Source organism: Cydia strobilella, chromosome 24 (assembly GCF_947568885.1).
Source record: "Cydia strobilella chromosome 24, ilCydStro3.1, whole genome shotgun sequence".
NCBI lineage: Eukaryota > Metazoa > Arthropoda > Insecta > Lepidoptera > Tortricidae > Cydia > Cydia strobilella.
This window is the reverse complement of record NC_086064.1, coordinates 4,607,215-4,632,333: the sequence shown is the minus strand read 5'-3', so window position 1 is coordinate 4,632,333 and position 25,119 is coordinate 4,607,215. Positions and strand designations below refer to the sequence as shown.

Genomic DNA, 25,119 nt, shown 5'->3' with positions numbered 1-25,119 from the left:
TCCGAAACCAATTTACCTTAGAAAAATCTTAACAGCGCGAAGTAGCCGATAGAACAGCGACATCTACTGTGAAATTGGACAACTATAAAAACTTAACATTACTACATTAAACCAGCGATTACCAATCGCTGCTTTTAACAAATCATTTTTGTAGACACGTTTTTGTAGAAGTACAGCTGAGCTTATGTCACGTGTGTTTTTTGTTTCCAGTTATCTGGTATTAGTACCAACCAAACTTATACCAAATAACTGTGAATGCCATCAAAATCTACAGGCAATCAGTTAACAATGGGTCCAGGAAGTAAATCATTTGATAGGCTCATGTCCCCATTCGTCTGTTTTGAACTAAAGAAATCATTTTAATTTCTTTAAATTGAATCACTTAAAAAAAAACCGCTATTTTCACCTAAATAATCTCTTTAATTAGCTTTCCAAACTTGAAAACAAGGGAATTTTTCATAGTATGATTTTATGTATTATGAGGGTTACAAGGTTTACTTACTTGCAGGTCCACTGGTCGCCCTGGGCGCGCGGCGACGTGCGCTGGCTCGCGTCCACGTCCACCGACGGCTCCGTGGCCTTCTGGACCTGCTCCCGCGACGGGCAGTTCCTGTCCCAGCCTGTTCAGTACATGGAGAGGATGCGACCAGGCGCCTGCCACATGATATGTGCTGCTTGGTCTGCTGGAGGAGCGTTCTTAGCTGCAGGGTCGCAGGATCATCATGTCAGGTGAGGATCAGGCTCGAAGGACCATTAGTTGCTACTCCATGGTCATCTGAATGTACCGTGATGGCCAGTTCCTGTCCCAGCCTGTTCAGTACATGGAGAGGATGCGACCAGGTGCCTGCCATAATATTATGATATGCGCTGCCTGGTGCTTGCTGCTGGAGGAGCGTTCTTAGCTGCAGGGTCGCAGGATCATCATGTCAGGGGAGGATCTGGCTCGAAGGACCATTAGTTGCTACTCCATGGTCTTCTGGATGTACTCCCGTGATGGCCAGTTCCTGTTTCAGCCTTTTCAGTACATGGAGCGGATGCGACGATCTCATCGCGATCGGAGAAGTCTCTTGAGAATCTGACTTATCCCCAACCGGAAAATATACTAGCAAAATACTGCACTTGACATTTCAAACTTAGTATCGAATTTTGATGTCTTAGCTATTAAAAACTGGGAGACTAGGGGAAGACTTTTGTAGATTAGATTAAAACTGAAATAGATATCATACACTAAAGAAAAAGTGACCAAGTCCACCGGTGGCCGAGACGGGAATCGAACCCGCGTCTTCAGCTTACGCGGCTAACGTTCTGACCACTAGACCAACCGGCCACGGCGGTACCCGTCCCAAATTCTTTGGTGAATGCTATCTTTGAAAGGCTAGGCGCCTAGTGGTCAGGACGTTAGCCGCGTATTAAGCTGAAAACGCGGGTTCGATTCCCGCCTCGGCCACCGGTGGACTTGGTAACTTTTTCTTTAGAGTATGATATCTTTTTCAGTTTATAAATTATATATACTATTAGTAGTGTGACTACTTAAAAAACACAAATTCAAAATATTTCATAAAATAATTTGATTTGTTCCTGAGTTTATTTTAAAGTACTGAAGGTAATCTCCATTTTTCCTCAGGGTGTACATGGTTGACGGCGAAGGCGGCGGTCCCCGCAGAGTGCTGGAGACGGCCGTGCACTCGGAGGCGGTGGACAGCCTGGCGTGGGCGCACCGCGGGCTGCGCTTCGTGTCGGGCTCCAAGGACGGCGCCGCCTGCATGTGGGCGCTGCACGCCTCCGCCTGGCGCCACACGGTGCTGCACTGTGCCCCTCTAGTGAGTTCACATACCTATACATACATGGTGGGAAACGGCGCTACTTTGCTACTCCTACTGCATAACACTATCCCGTTCTGTCAGTTCCCCCCACCACTCATGCCCAATCCATGCTTTATACTAGATCCATGTTTAAATGTGACTATTATAAATTATAATTAAAGGCTTGTGCGAGCCCTTGATTTACTGCATATTGTGCTGCTAAGGTTGATATTTCTTGGTCCAATGTGCATTGCGAAAAAAATTGGCCGTTTCATACATTTTGGCTGGTCCATTTTCTATGGGAGGATAATTTATTTTTCGCGATTTCGTGGTTGGTCCCATAGTAAAAGTTGCTCAGTATAATCCCAAAACCTCCCTGGCAACGGGAATACACTTATTTTTTAGCCAACTTGTATATATACATTTTTTGGTATTTGTATACATACATAGGTATAATACGCCTATTTCCCGGAGGGGTAGGCAGATACCACGGATTTCCACTTACTACGATCCTGACATACCTCTTTCGCTTCCTTCACTTTTATAACATTCCTCATACGCGCTCGCCGGTTTAGGGTGCTCTTGACGTAGCCTTTCTTCAGGATTTCCCCGATCTGATCAGAGAAAGTCCGCCGAGGTCTACCCCTTCCAGCTCCCGTTTCTACCTCTCCCTTATACACTCTCTTTGTTAGCCTTCTTTCAATTATTCTTTCCACGTGTCCAAACCATCTCAACATACCTTTCTCAATTTTTGTCACTACATCTTCGGTTCAGTCCAAACTTTTCCCTTATCACACTGTTCCTAATTCTATCCATATATATGTATATTATATCTATGTATTTTTATACATTTTCATATTTAGTTTTAATAGTGTATCGATAGATGGCAGTAAATTTACTGTGACTACAAAATTTACTATGTCAGTAACCCTCTATACTATATATTCTCTTTGGTCCGAGTTAAGTAGTAAGATTTCTCACAGAAGAATGCCCAGTTCGATATTTGCCCGATGCGGTGATTTATCCCAAGTTTCTATGTTTTCCATAATATATTTTGTGAAGATATCTAATAGTGAACTTTCGTCAACAGGATGATTCAGGCAAGGATGACGGCAAGAAACTAAAGGTTGGATATATTTCGTCTTATTATTACTATTTTAATATATATACAGCAAAAATCTAGCTAAAGAGCTCCCTTCCAGACAACCTTTGTATTGAATATATCCTTTGATTTTATCTGATATCTCTTTTTAGGGTTCCGTAGCCGACTAAGAACCCTTATAGTTTCACCATGTCCGTCCGTCTGTCTGTACGTTCGCGGCTTTGCTCCGTGACCGTTAGAGCTAGAAAGCTGCAATTTGGCATGGATACATAAATCATGTATGGCGACAGAACGGTAAAATAAAAAGTACAGAAAAAATTTTTTTTTGGGTACCTACCATACAAAATGTACTTTTTTGATTGTTAGGGTCCCGTACCTCAAAAGGAAAAAATGGAACCCTTATAGGATCACTCGTGCGTGTGTCTGTCCGTCTGTCACAGCCCATTTTCTCCAAAATTACTGAACCAATTAAGTTGGAATTTGGTACACATATGTAAATTTGTGAGACCAAAGACGGACATGTAACGTAAACAAAATGAATTTTAAATAATAAAATAAAGTTTTTTAAACTATAACGTGTTACATATCAAATGAAAGAAGGATTTTAAGAATCTGAAATATATATTTTTTGGAATTTTAAAATAAATAGTAAAGAAGCAGATCAATAGGGGATATTACTGCAATGTTCAGCCACCAGAGTGCAGCACTAGGCTTTTTAGTAAACCATAGAGTGACTTATACACCTTTAACAGGTTTTTGACAAGTTTTCAAAGATTAAAATATGACATTGATGCATCAAGGCGGTTTGTTTACAGAGGACCTGCCGGGAAACGCGAATCCGAAATGTCGCTCTCTTTATCGCTCGAATATACAAGAGTGACATAGATGTTAGATAACTAAATTTCGATTTTCTTGTTTCGCGTAATATTCCCTAGGAGCCCCGATATCTGCTTATATTTTTTTTCTTTCGGAGCGATAATTTCCGAAAATTAACTCTTTATAAAAAAAAATGTTGGAGACCCGTATTCGTTGAAAGACCTATCCAACGATATCCCACACCCGTAGGTTGAAGCTAAAAAAAAAACATTTTGTATGGGAGATACCCAAAAAATATTTTAGTACCTAAATAAGTTACGGCTTTTAAAAAAACCGGCCAAGAGCGAATCATGTTTGTTGTATGGGAGCCCCACTTAAATATTTATTTTATTCTGTTTTTAGTATTTGTTGTTATAGCGGCAACAGAAATACATCTTCTGTGAAAATTTCAACTGTCTAGCTATCACGGTTCATGAGATACAGCCTGGTGACAGACGGACAGCGAAGTCTTAGTAATAGGGTCCCGTTTTTACCCTTTGGGTACGTAACCCTAAAAAAGCAATTTTTCTACCCGGCTATTAGCCTATGAAAGGGTAACTTTCCAAATAGGAGAGATGAAAAAGTATTTTATAAAGGAATAAATGAATGAATTCATTTTTTGTTATCAGGTCACAATGGTATGCTGGGACCGAAGCGACGCTTACATCATTACAGCTGTCTCTGACTGCTCCATTCGAGTAAGTTGTTAAGGTGAAAGTGGAGAACCCGCACGAAATCGCCTTTTCACACAAACGTAGACCTCATTTTCCTCTCTGGATATTAACATTATTTTGACACAATAGGGATGTTGACAATTTTTAGAACTGTTTTCATTTTAAATAATTTCACGGTTTAGACTCACTTGACCAAAGGTGACCTAGGCTCTCCGAAACATGTCGCGCGAGTTTTAGTCACACAAAAAAACATGATGAATTAGTAGATTGTGTCACAAGGGAGCAAAATGGCATATTTACGGCGAGAGCGTACATTGAATCCTAAACGAAGCGAAGGATTCTTTAATAGAATCCCGAGAGTAGCGAGGGCTTCTAAAGTAGAATCCAGAGCGTGTTGAGGGATTAAAGTGTGCTACGCCCAAGATGGAAATGATTTTTCTACCATGTGATAATGCTTTTCACATCACCTATGTGACCTATGAGGTAATTATGATATTAAAAAAAAAAAATTAAGCTAAAAAAATAATGTGCAAAAAAATGTAAAAATAGTGTACTAAGACAGAAAAGTGTGTGAAAAGTTGATCCCTCCTAGCAGGGAAGAAAAGTGCCACTTTGATCCCTCCTAGCAGGGAAGAAAAAGCCCTTTTTCGAATTGGTGATGTGAAAAAGTATTATGGTTGACGGTCCTGCTTGCTAAACAGGTGTGGTGTTCCCGTACGTGCGGCATGGTGCGGGTTCTAAGAGGCCACAAAGACGAGGCCTACGTACTGGAGGCCCATCCGTTACTACCCGGCGTGTTACTATCAGCAGGCCACGACGGCCAGCTGTTCGTATGGGACGCCAGCACTGGCGAGGTGAGTTTGCAAATTATATTCAGAACAGTAGTAAAATTTATTTAACATTTCGTTTTTGGTACAAGCTTTTGTCGCTGATTGTACTTTTCTTACCACACTTCTAAAAACCCCAAAAACAATTAGGTTGCGTTGTTTCATGACAGAGTTCCTATGGCCGCCTCTTGTCTCCATCATCAGATCAGCTCGATGGTAGTCATAATATTGCACTGTCACCCGACTTACACACTAACTAACCAACTAACAAACAAAGAAATAGTTGAGGGTACTTAAGACAATAGTATTTTTACTCTGAGGCTAAGTAGTATCTGATTTTCAGATCCTGGCCTCATTCCTAAACAAAATCGAAGGGCAAGGCGAAGGCGCGATCTTCGACGCGAAATGGGGCGGGGGCTGCGCTCTAGCCGCCGCAGACGCCCACGGACATCTGCTGCTGCTCTCAGTGGCCTCAGGACCGAAGCTGATGTCCAAGCTGCCTCCGGAGCTGTTCTTCCACACGGACTATCGGCCTCTTTTGAGAGACGCTACTGGAACAGCCCTTGATGAGCAGGTAACTTGACTAGATTGAGTCACAGCTAGGTTTAGAGGCTCCTGGACACCTTCTGCTGGTGTCAGTGGCCTCAGGCCCGAAGCTGATGTCCAAGCTGCCTCCGGAACTGTTCTTCCACACGGACTATCGCCCTCTTTTGAGAGACGCTACTGGAACCGCCTTAGATGAGCAGGTAACAGGACAACTTAGTCCTGCTACTTGGACCTGGCCTTTAGATGCTCATGACCACATGCTGCTTAATATGTGGCTATCCATTACAGAAGGGTCCTTATCCTTCAAGTGCAATAAGGTCCTTTTTGTCTAAATTCCAACAGAAATTCTCATAGAAAGGTCCTTGAAGCGTAAGGACCCTTCTCTGATGGAAAGCCACATATGGCTTCTACTGAGACATGTTTTTTGAACACTGCTAGATCAGCAGCTGGCATGGCCTCAAGTCTCAAGTTCCGTTATCTGCGAGACATCAGACCTGGTTGCAAAAGCTCACGTTGACCTGTTGCTTCTTTTCGCTCTGGAAACATACACACACACACCTTCCTCGCGTTATCCCGGCATTTTGCCACGGCTCATTGGAGCCTGGGGTCCGCTTGACAACTAATCCTAAGAATTGACGTAGGCACTAGTTTATACGAAAGCGACTGCCATCTGACCTTCCAACCCAGAGGGGGAACTAGGCCTTGTTAGGATTAGTCCGGTTTTCTCACGATGTTTTCCTTCACCGAAACTCTGGAAACCGCTCTGGAAACATACAATAGTAGATTGTTAACCAAGGGATAAAAGGTACCCATTTCTGTCGAGGTAGTTTAGTCGCCATTAGTCCGAGACTGAAATGGTGTCTTTCACCCGAGTTAAACACTCTTCTTTTCATTTCGAATATGAGGAAAGTAAAATGCATGTGCATTTAAAAAAAACATGGCTAACTATAAACTTAAGTAGTATTTTATTAAAACTAAGTAAATATTATTCATGAGGGTATATACTTTCAATTAACAATTTAAATATAAATATCGTTATTTATGGAAATTGTACATCAAATCCATTTAAAACCATAATTTTAAAAGCTTTCTGTAAAAAAAAGAAAAAGAAAACTTACTTAGAATTAGAAAGTACAGTGCTCTAGAGCAGAAACGATTTTTCTGCACATTTTTTAGAACAACGACGACTGATTTTCAGAGCATGAGAAATGAAAAATATTTCTTGGTTCACTTGTTTTGGGAATTTCACGATGTGCATTTTGTTGTCAGACCGAGATCCCCCCGCACCTGATGCCGCCCCCCTTCCTGGTGGACGTGGAGGGCGCGCCGCACCCGCCGGAGTACCAGCGCCTCGTGCCGGGCCGCGAGAACCTGGCGCTCGACCAGCTCATCCCGCTCGCCGACGCCAGGAGCCGCATCGACGTCATGATCGAGGTCAGTGAGTCAGACCGAGATCCCCCCGCACCTGATGCCGCCCCCCTTCCTGGTGGACGTGGAGGGCGCGCCGCACCCGCCGGAGTACCAGCGCCTCGTGCCGGGCCGCGAGAACCTGGCGCTCGACCAGCTCATCCCGCTCGCCGACGCCAGGAGCCGCATCGACGTCATGATCGAGGTCAGTGAGTCAGACCGAGATCCCCCCGCACCTGATGCCGCCCCCCTTCCTGGTGGACGTGGAGGGCGCGCCGCACCCGCCGGAGTACCAGCGCCTCGTGCCGGGCCGCGAGAACCTGGCGCTCGACCAGCTCATCCCGCTCGCCGACGCCAGGAGCCGCATCGACGTCATGATCGAGGTCAGTGAGTCAGACCGAGATCCCCCCGCACCTGATGCCGCCCCCCTTCCTGGTGGACGTGGAGGGCGCGCCGCACCCGCCGGAGTACCAGCGCCTCGTGCCGGGCCGCGAGAACCTGGCGCTCGACCAGCTCATCCCGCTCGCCGACGCCAGGAGCCGCATCGACGTCATGATCGAGGTCAGTGAGTCAGACCGAGATCCCCCCGCACCTGATGCCGCCCCCCTTCCTGGTGGACGTGGAGGGCGCGCCGCACCCGCCGGAGTACCAGCGCCTCGTGCCGGGCCGCGAGAACCTGGCGCTCGACCAGCTCATCCCGCTCGCCGACGCCAGGAGCCGCATCGACGTCATGATCGAGGTCAGTCAGAATCAGCCCCCGAGCACAGAATCTAATAATACTACTACCGTATAGAAAGGACACTTCCTACAAAAACGAACTTTGACAGCAATTCAGGGACGAATCATGTTGTCCCTTTCTAATGTACTATCCCTATGTACTATACCTTTCGGCTGTTTAGGGTATTCAAAATTCAAGTCATTATCTTATTTGTGGTCGTGCACGCTAAGGGACGTCAAGCTGTGTCAACCCTAATAATTGCTCGGAGCAATGTTGAGCCGAACGGAGCCGAGTATGCCCGAAAGGAGGAGTGTCGCCAATTTTCCCCCTGCCCCTCTAAAAAAATATCAAAATGTAGAGTTCCGTAAGCAACTTTGATGTATTCCCATTTGTACCCGCCCCATGTTATGATGGAATACACCTACCTTTTTTTGGGGCGGAAGAGCAAACACACTAGGTTTGAAAGTATAGAGATGAGTTGTAAGGTGTAACCAATTGTTTGAGATAGGTTGTTCCTAGTTATTGTAACCGGTTTGTACTTTAAATTATGAGTTGGATCTGTTGTGAATTAGTTATCATTTACTGGGTAACCACTGCGGGCACTGCGAAAGTCCCTGACGAACAGACGACGTGCGAATCGGACACAGTGTGCCATGCCCCTTAGGATTGAAGTATCCACTATTTGTGTCATAAAGTCATGTTCATTGTCATCAGGCTTTAGCGGCCGAGCGGACTCCCGGCCTAGTCAACGGCCTCGGCTTCGGCGGGGGTGGCGTATGGCGCAACGAAGGCGTCAGACACACGGCCGGCTCGTGGCAGCGCGACGTGCCCGTGCCGCCCTCCTCCCGCCCGCTCGTGGCGCCCCCTCCCTCCGCCGTCACCGCGCTGCAGCACCAGCAGGGGTGAGTACACGAGGGGTCAGTCACACGGCCGGCTCCTGGCAGCGCGACGTGCCCGTGCCGCCCTCCTCCCGCCCGCTCGTGGCGCCCCCGCCCTCCGCCGTCACCGCGCTGCAGCACCAGCAGGGGTGAGTACACGAGGGGTCAGTCACACGGCCGGCTCCTGGCAGCGCGACGTGCCCGTGCCGCCCTCCTCCCGCCCGCTCGTGGCGCCCCCGCCCTCCGCCGTCACCGCGCTGCAGCACCAGCAGGGGTGAGTACACGAGGGGTCAGTCACACGGCCGGCTCCTGGCAGCGCGACGTGCCCGTGCCGCCCTCCTCCCGCCCGCTCGTGGCGCCCCCGCCCTCCGCCGTCACCGCGCTGCAGCACTAGCAGGGGTGAGTACACGAGGGGTCAGTCACACAGCCGGCTCCTGGCAGCGCGACGTGCCCGTGCCGCCCTCCTCCCGCCCGCTCGTGGCGCCCCCGCCCTCCGCCGTCACCGCGCTGCAGCACCAGCAGGGGTGAGTACACGAGGGGTCAGTCACACAGCCGGCTCCTGGCAGCGCGACGTGCCCGTGCCGCCCTCCTCCCGCCCGCTCGTGGCGCCCCCGCCCTCCGCCGTCACCGCGCTGCAGCACCAGCAGGGGTGAGTACACGAGGGGTCAGTCACACGGCCGGCTCCTGGCAGCGCGACGTGCCCGTGCCGCCCTCCTCCCGCCCGCTCGTGGCGCCCCCGCCCACCGCCGTCACCGCGCTGCAGCACCAGCAGGGGTGAGTACATGAGGGGTCAGTCACACAGCCGGCTCCTGGCAGCGCGACGTGCCCGTGCCGCCCTCCTCCCGCCCGCTCGTGGCGCCCCCGCCCTCCGCCGTCACCGCGCTGCAGCACTAGCAGGGGTGAGTACACGAAGAGTCAGTCACACGGCCGGCTCCTGGCAGCGCGACGTGCCCGTGCCGCCCGCTCGTGGCGCTAAATTCAATTTTTTTACAGCTATTTTCTGTGATTGGTCGATATTATTATACTTCACTAAACCGTTTCGAAATGAATATTATAGTTGAGATACATTAAAAGTACCCAATTACAGTTTGATATACAAAATCATAATTCAACTATACAGTTGACGAGTAGAAAAAAGCATCAAATAAACCAGTCATGAATGTCACGATTGATAAAGAATTCAGTGAACTCGAAACTTTTTGTAGCTTTATGTCTTTACTAGCTTTTGCCCGCGTCTTCAGAGGCCGTAGTCGATTTTGGAGCAAAAATTTTAAATTGATAGATTTAGTCGTTGAAATTATACACGTTTTGTTACGTAATATCTAAATAACAAGTATTGGTTTCTATTAGCACGTCTTCTCATCTTGCCTTTTAATAATGAGCTCGCAAGCGTGCGTCACCGGTAATATATGAAAAGAAGGGACAGTTTTTAAAAATTCATCAAAAATTTATGGTGGTATATTATACAAATTGATGTATAAGAATAGTTTCAACAAATGTTGTAGATTGTTTAAGTATCAAAATTACGTTGAAATTAAGTCGATTTTCAGAGAAATTGTCACTTGTTTTGAAGTAATTTCTGGAGAAAATTGATTTCGTCTAACTTTCATTTACACTACTTCAAAGTCATAATAATAAAAATGTAGTCTGATAAACGTCAAGTACACGATGTAATATAAAATTACCATGTTTAGCAGTCCAAACTTTACGAAATTTACAAATAAGAGCGACAAAATCAGTGCTTTACGCGCGTTTACCTAAACGTCCATCAGAAAAGCAAACATTACTAATTTAGTGAGTCTGTTTTCAAAAAATTGATCTGATAAAAGATAAGAAGATAAGAAGATGCGCTAATAGAAACCAGTACTTGTTATTTCAATTAGGTAACAAAAGGTGTACAATTTCACCGACTAAATCTATCAATTTTACATTTTTGCGACTAAAATCGACACCGGCCTCTTCAAGTCAATATATAATCTTTATTCAAATAGGCCTAGCAACAAGCACTTTTAAATTGTCAAGTTTTAAATATTACCTTAATCTAAATATCAGAGCAATTTATTGATGCAGTTATTATTAATCTTAAAAACATTAAATTATTATAGATATGTCAAACTTAATAATAAAAATTCACAAAAGGATCGTCAAAAACCGAAATTGTATAAAAAATACTAGTCTAGAAACTTTCTAGAATAAAAATCTAAATGTCAAAAAATACTGATTACCTAATATAGGTATTCATTGAATTATCAATTTCATCATTATTAACACAATAATAAATAATTAATTATTTTCAATCACAATCCCACGGTGTTTCATCATTCATGTAGTCTTGTGTGCTATAATAGGCTTTAGAGATAAGTTTACGTTTTACATATTTTTTAAATGTATTAACAGATAATTCAGTGATGATATTTGGAAGTTTATTATAAAATCTTACACAGTTACCCATGATTCCCATGAATTATTTTTTAATTTTATGGAGCCGAGTGAAGGGTACTGCGAGCTTATGCTTATTTCTAGTATTAATGTTATGTAAGTCACAGTTTTTCTTAAAACTGGCAATGTTTTTATGTACATACAGAATATTCTCATAAATATATTGACAGTGCACTGTCATTATGTCAATTTCCTTAAATTTATCTCTAAGTGAGTCTCTCTGGTTCATTTTATATATTGCTCGAATAGCCCTCTTCTGCAGAACAAAAATGGTATTTATCTCTGAAGCACCACCCCACAGTAAAATACCATATGACATAACGCTATTATGTGTGGTATGATGATAATGATTTATGAACACTACCTTATTTCCTTCCCCGGGCCTACTATCTCTATACCACATTTCATCTAGATTCCTTTAGCGGTTTATGTTTTAAGAGCTAATAGACAAACGGGCAGAATTATGTTCGCTTTTATTTAGGGGTGATGATTTTGTCGTTGTAGTAACCAAAACATTACAATTTCAGATCGGAGATGAACGCCTTCGAGCTGGCGTGGTACCGGCGCGAGATGCGGCGGCGCCCCATCATGATCAGCACGGCGCCGGAGCCCGTGCGCCGCCGCGCGCGCCCCAAGCCGCGCCCCGCACCACGTCCCACGCCGCAGGCTCAGCCGGTATGTACTTACATGCTTACCTAGTGTACATGGCTCGAGCCGGCGTGGTACCGGCGCGAGATGCGGCGGCGCCCCATCATGATCAGCACGGCGCCGGAGCCCTTGCGCCGCCGCGCGCGCCCCAAGCCGCGCCCCGCACCACGTCCCACGCCGCAGGCTCAGCCGGTATGTACTTACATGCTTACCTAGTGTACATGGCTCGAGCCGGCGTGGTACCGGCGCGAGATGCGGCGGCGCCCCATCATGATCAGCACTGCGCCGGTAACGCAAAAAAGGCGGAGTTCATGCCACAGGGCACTCACTAACAGCTGTCTTTCTCATAGGGGCCATTCGATATCGGATTGGTACAGTCACGAAATTTGAAGGATTGTCACTTGAACCTCATTGCCATTACATAGAATCGAAAAGTGACAAAGCCTAATTTGAAGGCTTTAAAATTTGTCCGTGAAGCGTATTACATTTGGTCCCTAGTTTTATGAACAGCTATTATGTATATTTTTTTGTATATTTTAGGTCCGGCGAGTTGTGGAAGAGCCGTCAGCGCTAGAAGTGGTCAGTTCCGACAACGACACCTCCGACGAGTCCGTGCGGCTGTCCCGCTCGCACTCGCGCTCGTCTCGCTCGCGATCTCACTCGCGCTCGAGCCGGTCTTCCTTGGATCTCACTGACTCTAGGTATGGTCAAATTGTAAACCTATTTTCATAGAGTTAGACCAAAATAAGTCTGCAACGATTTTGATAGCACACGCAGTGCAAGTGTTATTTTAATCGTCAAGCTTTTATGAAATGTGCCATTTTCAACCAAAAGGGTACTTATTGTCGCTTGTCAGTAAGGCGCTATTTCCATATAGCTTCAATTAGAAATCAACCTTATCGACAAGCAACAATGTGGTACCTTTTGATTGAAAAAGTCACAAATTATGAAGTATAAATAACACTCGCACTGCGTGTGCTATCAAAACCGTTCCAGACTTTTCTTAGTCTAACTCTAAGTAGTTTAAGTTCTTATTTCCTTAACTTTGTAGTTTTAACTTTAACCATTGTAACAAAAAACCTTAAATATTTTAGTATGAATTATAAAAATGTTTTTGTTTTCAGTTCCCATTCAGGAAGCAAAAGTGGCAAGTAAGTGACACATTTTAAACATAAAAATTTCGGTTTTGTCTTAGAAACGATGTTATTTGTCCCAAATACAAAAAAAAAAAAAAACTTTATTGCCACACCTTAGGAAAAAATCTACAATTTATGAAAGGATAGCTTAAAAATACAATATAAACTAAACTTAAACTTAAATATCAACTTAACATAGCATAATAACTATTAACTTAAATCTATGGTGAGGCAAAGGGTCCCAATCTCAGCATGTGCGGTGCCAGAGGGCTCAAACACTACTAAGTGACAGTTCAAATCAATTTGTTCAAACAAGCTGTCATTTTCGCACAAAAATTACATAGACATTGACTCCTGTTGAATCTTCATAAAAGTATATTACAAGTGGACAGGATTAATCGAACTTCTAAGAAGTCCATAATGGTCAATTCATAACTGTCAATTATCAATTCTCAAGTTACTCCGACCAAAGAGGATATATAGGATAGAGGAGTACTGTCATAGTATATTTTGTAGCCAAAGTAATTTAACACGATTTAAAACAAAAAACCGGCCAAGTGCGAGTCGGACTCGCCCACCGAGGGTTCCGTACTTTTTAGTATTTGTTGTTATAGGGGCAACAGAAATACATCATCTGTGAAAATTGCAACTGTCTAGCTATCACGGTTCATGAGATACAGCCTGGTGACAGACACACAGACGGACAGCGGAGTCTTAGTAATAGGGTCCCATTTTTACCCTTTGGGTACGAAACCCTAAAATTGAAGATGGTTAAAAATACAAGATGGATAAATGATTGCATTTATTATTTTTATATGATTTGGACCCATGTTTCTTCACTGTTATGCGTTAAAATTGTTAAATAACAAACAAAACCGTCAACGCCATCTAGTCGAGAATAAAAGGTAAAACGTGGACTGGTGGTGCCATCTTTTTGATAATCAAATTTTCTTGATTTCCGAGGCACGTTTTTTCCTTAAGGTGGTTCGACTAGGTTACCCAAAGCTTAAACCCCGCTAGATGGCGTCATTTTCGCAAATTTTCAGGTTTTATTTTTTTGTGGAATAGTGTTGGTATCTGTATACTTAAAAGTATGTTTAGCGCACTCTTTACATAAATATTGAACTATTATAATAAACATTGAATACTTCATTAGTGCAAAAAACACTTTTAAAGTCGACAGAGTGTTTCTGTCATGCTATTTCCTACTATTACTCACACATGCAAACAGTGTTTCCGTAATGCTTGTAGTAGACAATTTCATGCAGTGTACGAGTAAGTATGCTGCAATGGCGTTGCGGTATGTTCGTGGAAATACGTGCAAGAGGATTCGGGTTCGAGACTGGTACGTCAGGGGTACTTTTTTTTGTCCTTTTTGTGTTATGTTTCTTATACCTTTTAGTCTTCGAATTCTTGTCCGATTCCGATATAACCGAAATATATTTCAGTGATATCGGAAACGGCTCTAACGATTTCGATGAAATTTGCTGTAAGGGGTTCGATCTAGCTAGGTCTTATCTCTGGGAAAACGAGCATTTTTGAGTTTTTACTTATGTTTTCTTTTTCTCCCAGATATTCAGTATTATTAATAAATTAGTTATAACGTTTTATAAAAATATGTGACGTTTTGAACTAAAAGGTACCACATTGTCGGTTGTCGATTAGGTTGATTTCATTTTGAAGCTTTATGGAAATATGACAACAATAAGTAGGTACCCGTTTGGTTGAAAACGCCACATATATTGAAAACCTGACTTTCACAAATCTCACCTTTTTGGGTTCTTCCAACTCAGAAATAGTGATGGGTCGTTACCAGTAACTTACTCTAAAGTGGGAATATTCCCGGTAATGCTACCAGTAACATTACCCAGATCGGTAACATTGAGTAACTTTGAAAAAATTATTAGAATTGTATATGCTTTTTTCGTGTTAAATACTTAAGTAAATAATAATGCTATTATTTACAGTCATAAAACAGTCAAGGAATCTCTGAGAGAGTAAATTCCCAATGTTACCGGTAACATTCCCAATATTACCAGGTATTTTTCCAAAGTTACTGGGAACATTACTATCTGGAAATAATGATTAAAATAATGCTTAACTGTATAAGTAAAAGAAAATATGTGTAAATCAGTTTAATTATTAGAATAAACCAATAAACATCTAAATATATAAAAGAAGAAACTGACTGACTGACTGACTGACTGCCTGACTGACATATCAACACACAACCCAAACCGCTGGTTCTAGAGATTCCAAATTTGGCACGTAGGTTTCTTATAAGCTCTAGGGTTGCACTGAGAAATGATTTTTCAAAATTCACCCCCCAAGGGGGTTAAATGGGGGTTCAAAGTTTGTATGGGGAAACAAGATTAGTTAGACTATTATATTCGAAACTTCACAGGAGTATTCCTAACGATAAATGAATAAACACGTGTTACAGGTTTTTATGCAAATTCCCCCTAACAGGGGGAAATATGGTAACAGTCTGAAAATCAACATGGGTATTGTTTCTATGGTTTATCGGGTCGCTAATTAGGAAAACAAGAACGATTTTAAAATCCAACGTGACGGACGTGAAAAAACCATCTCCCCTGTTGGGGTGCAATGGGGTTGAAATGTCTAAATATCAATATAGGTGTCGTTTTTATGGTTTTTTGGGACGTTAATTACGAAAATCGCATCGATTTTAAAATTGAATAATGTGCTCATGAAAATTCTTGAAAGTACTCGTATTTGTGCCAAATTGCAATTCAAACGGTCCTGTAGTTTCGGAGCAAATCGGTTGTAACAGACGGACCGACAGACAGCCACACGTGATCCTATAAGGGTTCTAATTTTACTTTTGAGGTATGGAGACCCGCGTTGTCCTAATAGATTTTTAAATTTGTATTTGGTGCCATCTCGATCGTCGTCAATCGGTACCTAGGCGAGTGCGGGCGGCGCGGCGGGATGGACGGGGCGGGAGGAGTAAGTCATCGGGAAACTTCCTGCATCCGTAATGAGTACATTCAAGGTGCTACAAGAAGGTAGCACCTTGAATGTACTCATTACGGATTTTGCTTCTTATAAGATTAGGTTTCCATTCTAAGTAAAATGCAAAAAACATCGTAAGTACATATATATGTATTCTACCTACGAACCATATAAACCATCTTTTGTAAGTCGTTATAAAACCATATTTTCTCCTTCCCTCGCCTCCCCTGCACCCTGTACATCAGACAAAACGACATAGATTTATAAATCACGCGGGCGAAGCCGCGGGCAAAACCTAGTTTTGTATAACGTTTCAAGTGGAAACATTTCGATTTTATATTAATTAATCGAATTTGAAATTAGAGTAGTAGTAGTAAAGGGATAATAAACAATGATCACAGTTTCATATAAAATACTAGCTTTTGCCCGCGACTTCGTCTGCAAACAGTATCTACTGCACGTTAAGCGTGTGGTAGCTCTGGTCAGACGCCTGCTTCATCTGGCAGACCTCCAGGTGTTCCAGGTCTTGGAGAACTTAACCTGCCTACAGCATACTCTACCAACTTCAGATTAAAGGAATTTTACCCTCATCAGGTACATCCAGCAGCACTCCAGGTGTTTCAGGTCTTGAGCTATCTCCATCATACACTACCAACGACACGTTGAGCGAGTGTTACCCCTAACCTTTTGTACCCAGCAGCACTCCAGGTGTTCCAGATCTTGAGCTTTTCCCATAATACACTACTAGCGGTACGTTGTGCGAGTGTTACCCCTGATCCGTTGCACCCAGCAGCACTCCAGGTGTCCCAGGTCTTGAGCTTTCCTCATCATATACAACCATCGTCACGTTGAGCGAGTGTTACCCCTGACCCTTTGCGCCCAGTAGCACTCCACATTGTCTTGAGCTTTATCCATCGTATAGTACCAGCAGCACGTTGAGCGAGTGTTACCCCTGACCCGTTGCACCCAGGAGCACTTCAGGTGTTCCAGGTCTTGAGCTGCCTCCATCATACATTACCAGCGGCACTTTGAGTGAGTGTTAGAAGAGTGGAGAAGAGAACAGGATGTCTTCGGGAATAAAAACTACTCTACACCCTCCCCAACAATTAAGACTATCTCCATATCAAATTTCATCTAAATCGGTTTTATTGGATACCATACAAATTTCCACTCCCCTTTTCACCCCCTTTAGGGTTGATTTCTAGGGTAAAACCTATCCTATGTTCCTCACGCAAAATAGGCGCAATAGTAAGACGTCGAGTTGCGGAAACCAAGCTCGCGAATATCTATCCTATGTCCTTCCCCAGGACTCAAATTATCTCCATACCAAACTTCATCTAAATCGGTTCAGCGGTTATTGATTCCCCATACAAATGTCAACTCCCCTAACTTCCCCTTAAGGAGTGTTCTGGGATAAAAAGTATCCTATGTCCTTCCCCGGTACTCACTATCTGTATACCAAATTTATAAAATTGATCCCATAGCTCTTATGTCAGCGAATTAAGAACTATGGGACATATTTTTGAGTAAGTTGTACTAAAAAAATAAGTTTTGAACCTTATTTTATCTCATATAAGTCATCACTATCATCAGTTTCGTGTGTTACCGGCTTTTGGGAATGTTACTGGTAACATTGGTAACTTACTAGTAACATTCCCAAATGGAAACTTACTGGTAGCGGGAATGTTACCGCTGCCCATCACTACTCAGAAAGGATGGAGAATACTGACGATTCTTAGTAGCACTAGCCCAAGGAAGTCCAGGTTTGTAAGTGTCAGGTATCAGTTTTTTTTAACGCGCTAAATATAGTTCTACAAGTAAAGCAATCCCTTACTGCCCAGCCTCTATAGTATTTTTCAAACTGGAAGGGTACGATGATCGATTTCATCTCCATACAATTTATAACCTAATAATGCCAAATGTTGCAAAATTATATTGAATTGAGATCTATCATCGTACCCTTGCAGTTTGAAATAGTTATTTACGATACAAGTGCGGAAAAGAGAAAATTCGAAAAGAGTGGCGACAGATTAAAACACGACCGCAGAGAGTGTTTTAAATCGACACGAGTTGCGAATTACCTATTCGCACGTGTATCGTACAACGTTTTACAGTACATATGGCCCTTTAAACTTTCGACATATGCATGAAAAGTGCTCTTTACGCACTAGGGCGAGAAAGTTGCACCATATGTACTGTAAAATACTTTTTAGTACATATGGTGCTACATATACAATACGTGCATATGTCGAAAATGTAAAGGGCCATAATTATGTACTGTAAAACGTTGTACAATACACGTGCGAAAAGGTAATTCGCAACTCGTGTCGATTAAAACACTTCCTTCGGTCGTGTTTCAATTTATCGCCACTCGTTGCCAATTTCCTACTTTTCGCACTTGTATCGTAATGTACTAATAATAAAGTAGTAATTGTAAAATAAATTTAAAACTTTTTTTAATTATTATTTTTTGGATTCAAGTAGGTACAGTGAGTAACAACATTGCATGGCCTTCTAATTATAACTATTATAGAAAACGGGATATTTATCATGTTTATTTATATTATTTATTTCTCGATATTTTGGCCGGTCTTGCAAGACCAGTGGTTGTGGAGATCCCTGGGGAGGCCTATGTCCATCAGTGGATGTCTTGTTGGTGTAGATGGATTCACACAACAAATGAAATAACATTTTTTCATATTTGTTATCCGTGTCCCTGTACCTGAAAGAATAATAATATCATGATAGCACAATTTCTCTAATGTTATAGGAAGAAAGATGATGCAACAATATGGATTCTAATAAAGTTATCATTTACTTACCTAGTAATAATTGTGTTTTTCATTCATAGACAAAATTCCATAATTTTCATCCCCAGGAAATGTTTTATTTTACTTTATTGCAGTGAGGATGTCCTGATTTTTTCTGGCTAATGAAGGAAAACATTTTATTTCCAAGAATGCCTTCATTTTGCACAATACCTAAAAAAACCTAGAGTTAGTGACACATTGACTATTCGGCAACCAAAACAGTAATAATTACATTATATAGGTATTGTTCACTGCTTATATTTACCATTACGGAAGAAGTGAGAATTATTTTCTAAAAAGATCGGCACGAGAAAATTACAATGTACAATGAAGGAATGAAACTGTACCTACCTTACGAAACTTCACCATCATGAATTCCGCTTCAATTGAGTCTGAATTTTTCTGGATTTTCGCGGACCAGAACACCGATGATTTTTGTAACTTGATTTAGACGTTGCTATCATTTTCAATTTATACAAACAAATTGATGTCACAATAAACATGACCCTATGTGTCAGTGGCAACACTGTCAAATAAAAATGCACTAAACATGACGGCACTGCAAATCCTGCCAGGTCGGCCAGGCAACGTCGCCAACGTCATAGAGTGGCAACGCCGCACGCAACGTATTTGTACACGACATTTGTGATACACACATACGTAAAATTGATGAAAAAATTACGTTGATTTATGTATGATTTCTGTATGAAACAAAGTTTTTCTATTAATTTAGCGCAAACGAATATTCGAAAGTAGATAAATGAGCAAATATTTCTGTAGTAATAGTGTGTAGTGCCTTAATTAAAGCAGATTGAATTTTGTATGAAAATCGAACCACCTTAAGAAATACATCATCAAGACTGTATCCATCTAATACGGAGTTATATAAATCTTTGCTCCGACTATAGCTACAAGTTTTTTAACATATGAATCCTCCTAAGTCCCGAGTTCCTTTTAAAAGGACAAAATCGAATCGAAATTTGATCTATAATGGAATAAAAGAAGGTTCCAAATTAAAAACTGCAAAATGACTCCGGGTCTTAGCACAGAATTAATAATAGTAATTGGTACAGAAGATTCACTCTCTAACCAAACGCGTCTGTTACGACAGACATGACCGCTAGGTGGCGCAAGCGCGAGCAGGTGTCCGTTCCATAGCGGTACGCAGCAACTACTATGGCTAGACACCAAAATTGGTGTCGGCCGCATGTACTTGTAGCGACGCGACGGAATCGCGGTGTGAGCCACGCCTGGTCTTACGGCCCGGCCACGACATCGCGCGGCGGCGGTAGCGGCGAGCTGCGGCCATAGGTGGGAACGAAAGGTCCGATCGCTGTGTCTCGCTCTAACCTATGGCCGCCGCTCGCCGCTGACCGAGCCGAGCCGTTAGGACATACGAGTTATCATGTTGGTGTATTGTCCCCAGCTCGTCATCGTCAGCGTATTCAGACTGGGAGGCGGGCGCCGCTCTGGCGCCGCCCACCCGCGCTCGACGACGCCCCGTGGCTGCTAGACGGTACGTCAACACTATTCTTAGTTTCATATAGTTAGCGCCAGCATAGGCTATTTATACTTGTCTCCAGTTTTGTTCTATGAGATTTGGCTTATATGTTTTACCTCCACCACCTTGTCCAGGCTGAATGGGGAAAACCTATGCTGGCTGCTGGCGCCATCTATAAAGTACTACAGCCGGCCAACCCCATTCATTCCCCATATAAACTTCCACCCCCCTTTTCACCCCCTTAAAGGATGACTTCTAGGATAAAAACTACCCTATGTCCTTCCCCGGAACTCAAACTATCTCTATACCAAATTTCAACTAAATCGGTTGCGCGGTTTAAGCGTGAAGAGGTAACAGACAGACAGACAGACACACTTTCGCATTTATAATATTAATATGGATATGCATACTTACTGCCATGTTGGTGCAAAGTTAGTGTAATCAGAGTCGAGCAATTTCAAACCATCTCCTTTCGTATACAGATACAGTCCAAGCGTCTCCGCTCCAAAGCGTCCGGCAGCCACTAACGGAGCCGCCGCATCCGGGTCCGGGTCCGGATCCGGCGCGGCGCCGGCAGATCTGCCGGAACTATACCGGCCCGGCGAGTGGCTCACAGCGGTGTCGCCGCGCAAGGCGCCTTACCACCCACAGATGGGTGACGCCGTTGTGTACTTCAGGCTGGTGAGTGTAGTCTTCTCTATAATATAGCATAATAGGGTATTTGACTGTATTTAAAATATTTTTTTTAATACAGTTGCTCAAAAAGTGGTACTTTTTGTGGCTGCGTAGCGTGCGAGAAGCTCAATTTCTCGAACTAGTGCTTTTTACTTTTTAGTTCCAAACTATAGTTTCGAAACGCAGTTAAAATGTAATTTAGCGCGGAGCAGGTACCAGGGCCTCACTCGTTACTCGGAGGTGTCGTTGACCAACCCGCGCCGGGCCCGCGGCGGCCGCGGCCGGGGCGCGCACGAGTATGAAGGTATCGCGGGCTGCGGCAGCTCAAGTATCGTGGGCTGTATAGGTACTTTTGGTTTTAGTTTGGTTTGGTGGTATGATTCTACTAATGATATATTAATTTATTATTTTTTCGCAATTGTATTAAAATAAATTATTTCACACCATGCATAAAATAAAGCACCAGATAATTGCTAGAAAAACATAGATAGCGGTTATTTTTAAACACAAGTTCTATTTAATAAATCGGATAGAAATAGAAAAAGTAGGTGAGTTGACCGTGACGTCATTGTGTATATAGATTCCATATTAGCAAATCTTTTTGACAGTTCTAAAAAATAAACTGATTTGACCCCGTAGGAGAATACCCTATTTAATAAAAAAAATAAAAAGTTATTTACAACGGATATCAATCGTAATTTGTTTACTCGTTTTTTTTTCTAAAATATGCTTTTGTTTTGCTTATTTCAGGGTCATCAAAAGTATTTGGAAGCCGTCTCAGAAAAGGACTTGTATCCGGTGTTGCCACGGGACAGGCCGTGGGAAAACGCTCATGTTTACGTAAGTTTAATTTTTTAAATTTAATTCTTTTAATAGTACAAGTGCATTCTGTTAAATTAAATGTGATATACGCTAATAACTTTCAGCGTATCAATTCTTAATTAAAATTTTAACTAGGCTTAGAATAAATTTAAAAGTGGAAAAATGACTGTTTTGGGTGAGACTTGAACTCACGGCCCCAGAGGCGATCGATAACTACTCCAGCGCTCTGCCGTCTGAGCCACTAAGACCTCATCCATAGCCAGCGACTCTTTCCACCATATGGTCCTACATCTACCGTAAGAGCGTTATACTTCTTAAACGGCTACCGGAGTTCCGTCGTATAGGAAATTCACCAGTATCAAATAAATGAATAAGTAAATGTATCAATAGGTCGCGAAACTCTGCGTAGGGGGCGCCACTACCACAATCTGAGGGTCTATCGCGAAACAAGAAAATCGAAATTTCTTTATCTAACATCTCTGTCACTCTTGCATATTCGAGCGATAAAGAGGCAGATAGCGAAATTTCGGATTCGCATTTCCCGGATAAACAACCCGTCTTGATGCATAAATGTCATATTTTATTGTCTCTGAAAGCTCGTCAAAAAACTGTTAAAGGCACAGTACGTATAAGTTACTCTATGGTTTCCTAAAGAGGCTAGTGCTGCATGGTGGCAGAACATTGCAGTAATACCCCCTTATTCTTTTTCAGGACTGCGAAGCGGCTAAAGTGGTAGGCATCAAATACGCCATCAAGCCGCCGCGTGTGGCGTGCGTGCGGCTGGCGTGCTCGCTACCTCGCCCTGCTGGCAGTTCCACATCGCCCAGCGGTGGGAGCATCGTGGTTGTGTACCATGACATGCCTGATGTTATCGACTTCCTCGTGCTACGCCAGCAGTACAGCGCGGGCTGCGCTCGCGGCTGGACACAGGGCGATCGGTGCGTAGCACTTATATACTACGTCGTAGCACATTCATATACCTTATGCTACAGCATAGCACTCGTAGCACACCGACCGTCTCATCGATTACACGATTATGCTACGCCAGCAGTACAGTCTAGGATCGCCATTACGTAGTATGTACAGATGTAGTGCATTATTATTTTCCATCGTATTTTCACGGAAACGTACGAACGTGTCTTGCTATTTCAGTCACTCTCGGTCCAAAAATTACTAAGGTTGACTGAAGTAGCATGACAAATACGAACGTTTCCGAGAAATTACGAAGGAAAACAATTATGCACTACATCTGTACGGTACTTCCGCGTAGCTTTCGTAGCGCATCTGTGCGAAATAATTAGCCGTCAAGTATAATATGATATATGATGTTCACAACCATCACCAGTGGTCTAAAACAGCGACCAACGATTCTGTCCCGCACAGTTCGCGGGCTGAAGGTAACTTCGCCTTACACTATTTTACGCGTTTTATTTCACATAAATGCCCATGCTATAGGTATGCCATGCTGTAGGTTATAGGTTTACCTGTCTTTTAGGAAATTAAATATTTTCTTTTTATGCCGTTTAGTACAACTTTGATGTCTACCATTCTCCAATTCTCCCTCAATTGCCCAGAGGTTAACTGGAAGAGATCCCTGAAAGGGATAAGTTCGCCTTTGTACAAATTATGTGATTTTTTTCTTGTTTTATGTTTCTTTTTGTACAATAAAGAGTTACTACTACTACTACTACTCTACACCTCACTACACAAACATCAAACATTTATTCAGCAAATAGGCCACAGGGGCACTTTTACATGTCAATTTTTACAAACAATAAAATTAACCCAAAATTACAAAAAACAATTACATAAATATAAATGTTAAATTACACAAGAAAAAAAAACTAATAAAAACTATACAAATAACAGAAGTATTAAAATTGTTTAGAGATGTAAAAGTCTCCAGGTGTCACACTTACTGTTTTACACTCTAGTTTTACATCAACGCTTTATTTTAATTTGTCATAACTTTCTTGATTAACCTGCCCCTAAATGTCACTCTCTATCCGTCCCCCTTTTCGAACATAGTAAAATTTCTCACTATTCAACATTATGGTTCAATAAGTAAGATATGTTATGAATTTTAGCCATAATTACGTATTTTCTTGTCCCCAGCTTCCGCTGCATGATCGACGACTCCTGGTGGACGGGCGTGGTCCTGGAGAACACGTCCGGCTCGTCCGGCGACGGCGGTCCGGTGCCGGACGAGCCGGACGCTGCGGCGCGCTGGGCGCGGGTCGCGGCCGCCAACTTCCTGTCGCTTAAAGTGCGCTGGGATAATGGCGAGGTGGAGAGGCTGTCGCCGTGGGACCTCGAACCCATGGACCCTGAGAGGTACAGTCAGCAGCAGAAGTTGCTAAGCGGGCGAGGTGTTCAAAATTATCTTGACGCGACTTTATTGGTAAGAGAATAAGAGCGTGTCAAGGTAATTTTGAACACCTCGCCCGCTTAGCAACTTCTGATGCTGACTGTACATTGTTACGCAATTTGAAGTTTAAGCGCGATAGGGTATTTGACTAGTCAAATCAGTTTCTTTTTTCGAATTGTCAAAACGATTTTGCTACTATGGAATTTATATGAAACACTAGCATGTGACGTCACAATCAAATTACCTACTCTTTATGGTTTTATGCGCGTTTTAAAATACAAATTGTGTCTAAAAATAACTGCTGTCCACGTTTGTCTATTAATCTTCTGGTGCTTTATTTCATGCATGGTGTAAAATAATTTATTTTAAATACAGTCAAATACCCTATTTACAAAAATAACAAAGAATTGATTTTTCTGTGCTTCTTCAATTATTTGGATCATTTAGTTATTTTAGTTCATAAAAAATACTGATGGGTTTCGTGTTAGGGGCGATTTCTTGGACCAGTACTTGATAGACAAAATGTGCAATAAGGTCCTTTTTATCTGAAATTGCAACAGAAATTCTGATAGAACGGTCCTTATCGACATGAAGCATGCTGACCCTTCACCGATGGAAAGCCACAAATATGCAATCCCAAAGTGCATCCGAAACAGATCTGTATTACAAATAAATAACCGATTATTTACCCTCACAGATTGCCATCAGCTCCTGGCGGTGCCGTGCCAGTGTTGCCCCACGAGTTAGAAGCAGTGTTATATAAAGCCGAAGCTAGCGAGTGGCCCCCACGAGGCGACCGGGCGGCGGCGTGCCGCGCTATAGCACATCATCTCAATCTGGTAACTATTATACTTGTCTTTAACAAAAGAGACAATATGATGGGAGCAACATGGGCGCGAGCAAGAAACCCGACGAAAACACTACCACTTCAAAGG

General features: G+C 42.9%; 1 protein-coding gene across 1 annotated transcript in view; it reads left to right on the top strand.

Annotated features, from left to right (window-relative positions):
• LOC134752416 (uncharacterized) overlaps positions 1-25,119 on the top strand; it is a 62,246-nt gene that overhangs the window by 5,497 nt on the left and 31,630 nt on the right. Inside the window, exons 8-31 of the mRNA XM_063688127.1 lie at positions 509-729; positions 1,625-1,820; positions 2,893-2,928; positions 4,389-4,457; positions 5,135-5,287; positions 5,604-5,834; positions 7,076-7,240; positions 7,305-7,418; positions 7,483-7,596; positions 7,661-7,774; positions 7,839-7,952; positions 8,646-8,833; positions 8,979-9,083; positions 9,126-9,458; positions 11,776-11,923; positions 11,963-12,088; positions 12,437-12,597; positions 13,021-13,047; positions 20,245-20,334; positions 20,802-21,000; positions 21,745-21,834; positions 22,528-22,754; positions 23,932-24,150; positions 24,882-25,023. Coding sequence (XP_063544197.1) covers positions 509-729; positions 1,625-1,820; positions 2,893-2,928; positions 4,389-4,457; positions 5,135-5,287; positions 5,604-5,834; positions 7,076-7,240; positions 7,305-7,418; positions 7,483-7,596; positions 7,661-7,774; positions 7,839-7,952; positions 8,646-8,833; positions 8,979-9,083; positions 9,126-9,458; positions 11,776-11,923; positions 11,963-12,088; positions 12,437-12,597; positions 13,021-13,047; positions 20,245-20,334; positions 20,802-21,000; positions 21,745-21,834; positions 22,528-22,754; positions 23,932-24,150; positions 24,882-25,023 — 3,582 coding nt within the window. The remainder of the gene's footprint in view (positions 1-508; positions 730-1,624; positions 1,821-2,892; positions 2,929-4,388; positions 4,458-5,134; positions 5,288-5,603; positions 5,835-7,075; positions 7,241-7,304; positions 7,419-7,482; positions 7,597-7,660; positions 7,775-7,838; positions 7,953-8,645; positions 8,834-8,978; positions 9,084-9,125; positions 9,459-11,775; positions 11,924-11,962; positions 12,089-12,436; positions 12,598-13,020; positions 13,048-20,244; positions 20,335-20,801; positions 21,001-21,744; positions 21,835-22,527; positions 22,755-23,931; positions 24,151-24,881; positions 25,024-25,119) is intronic.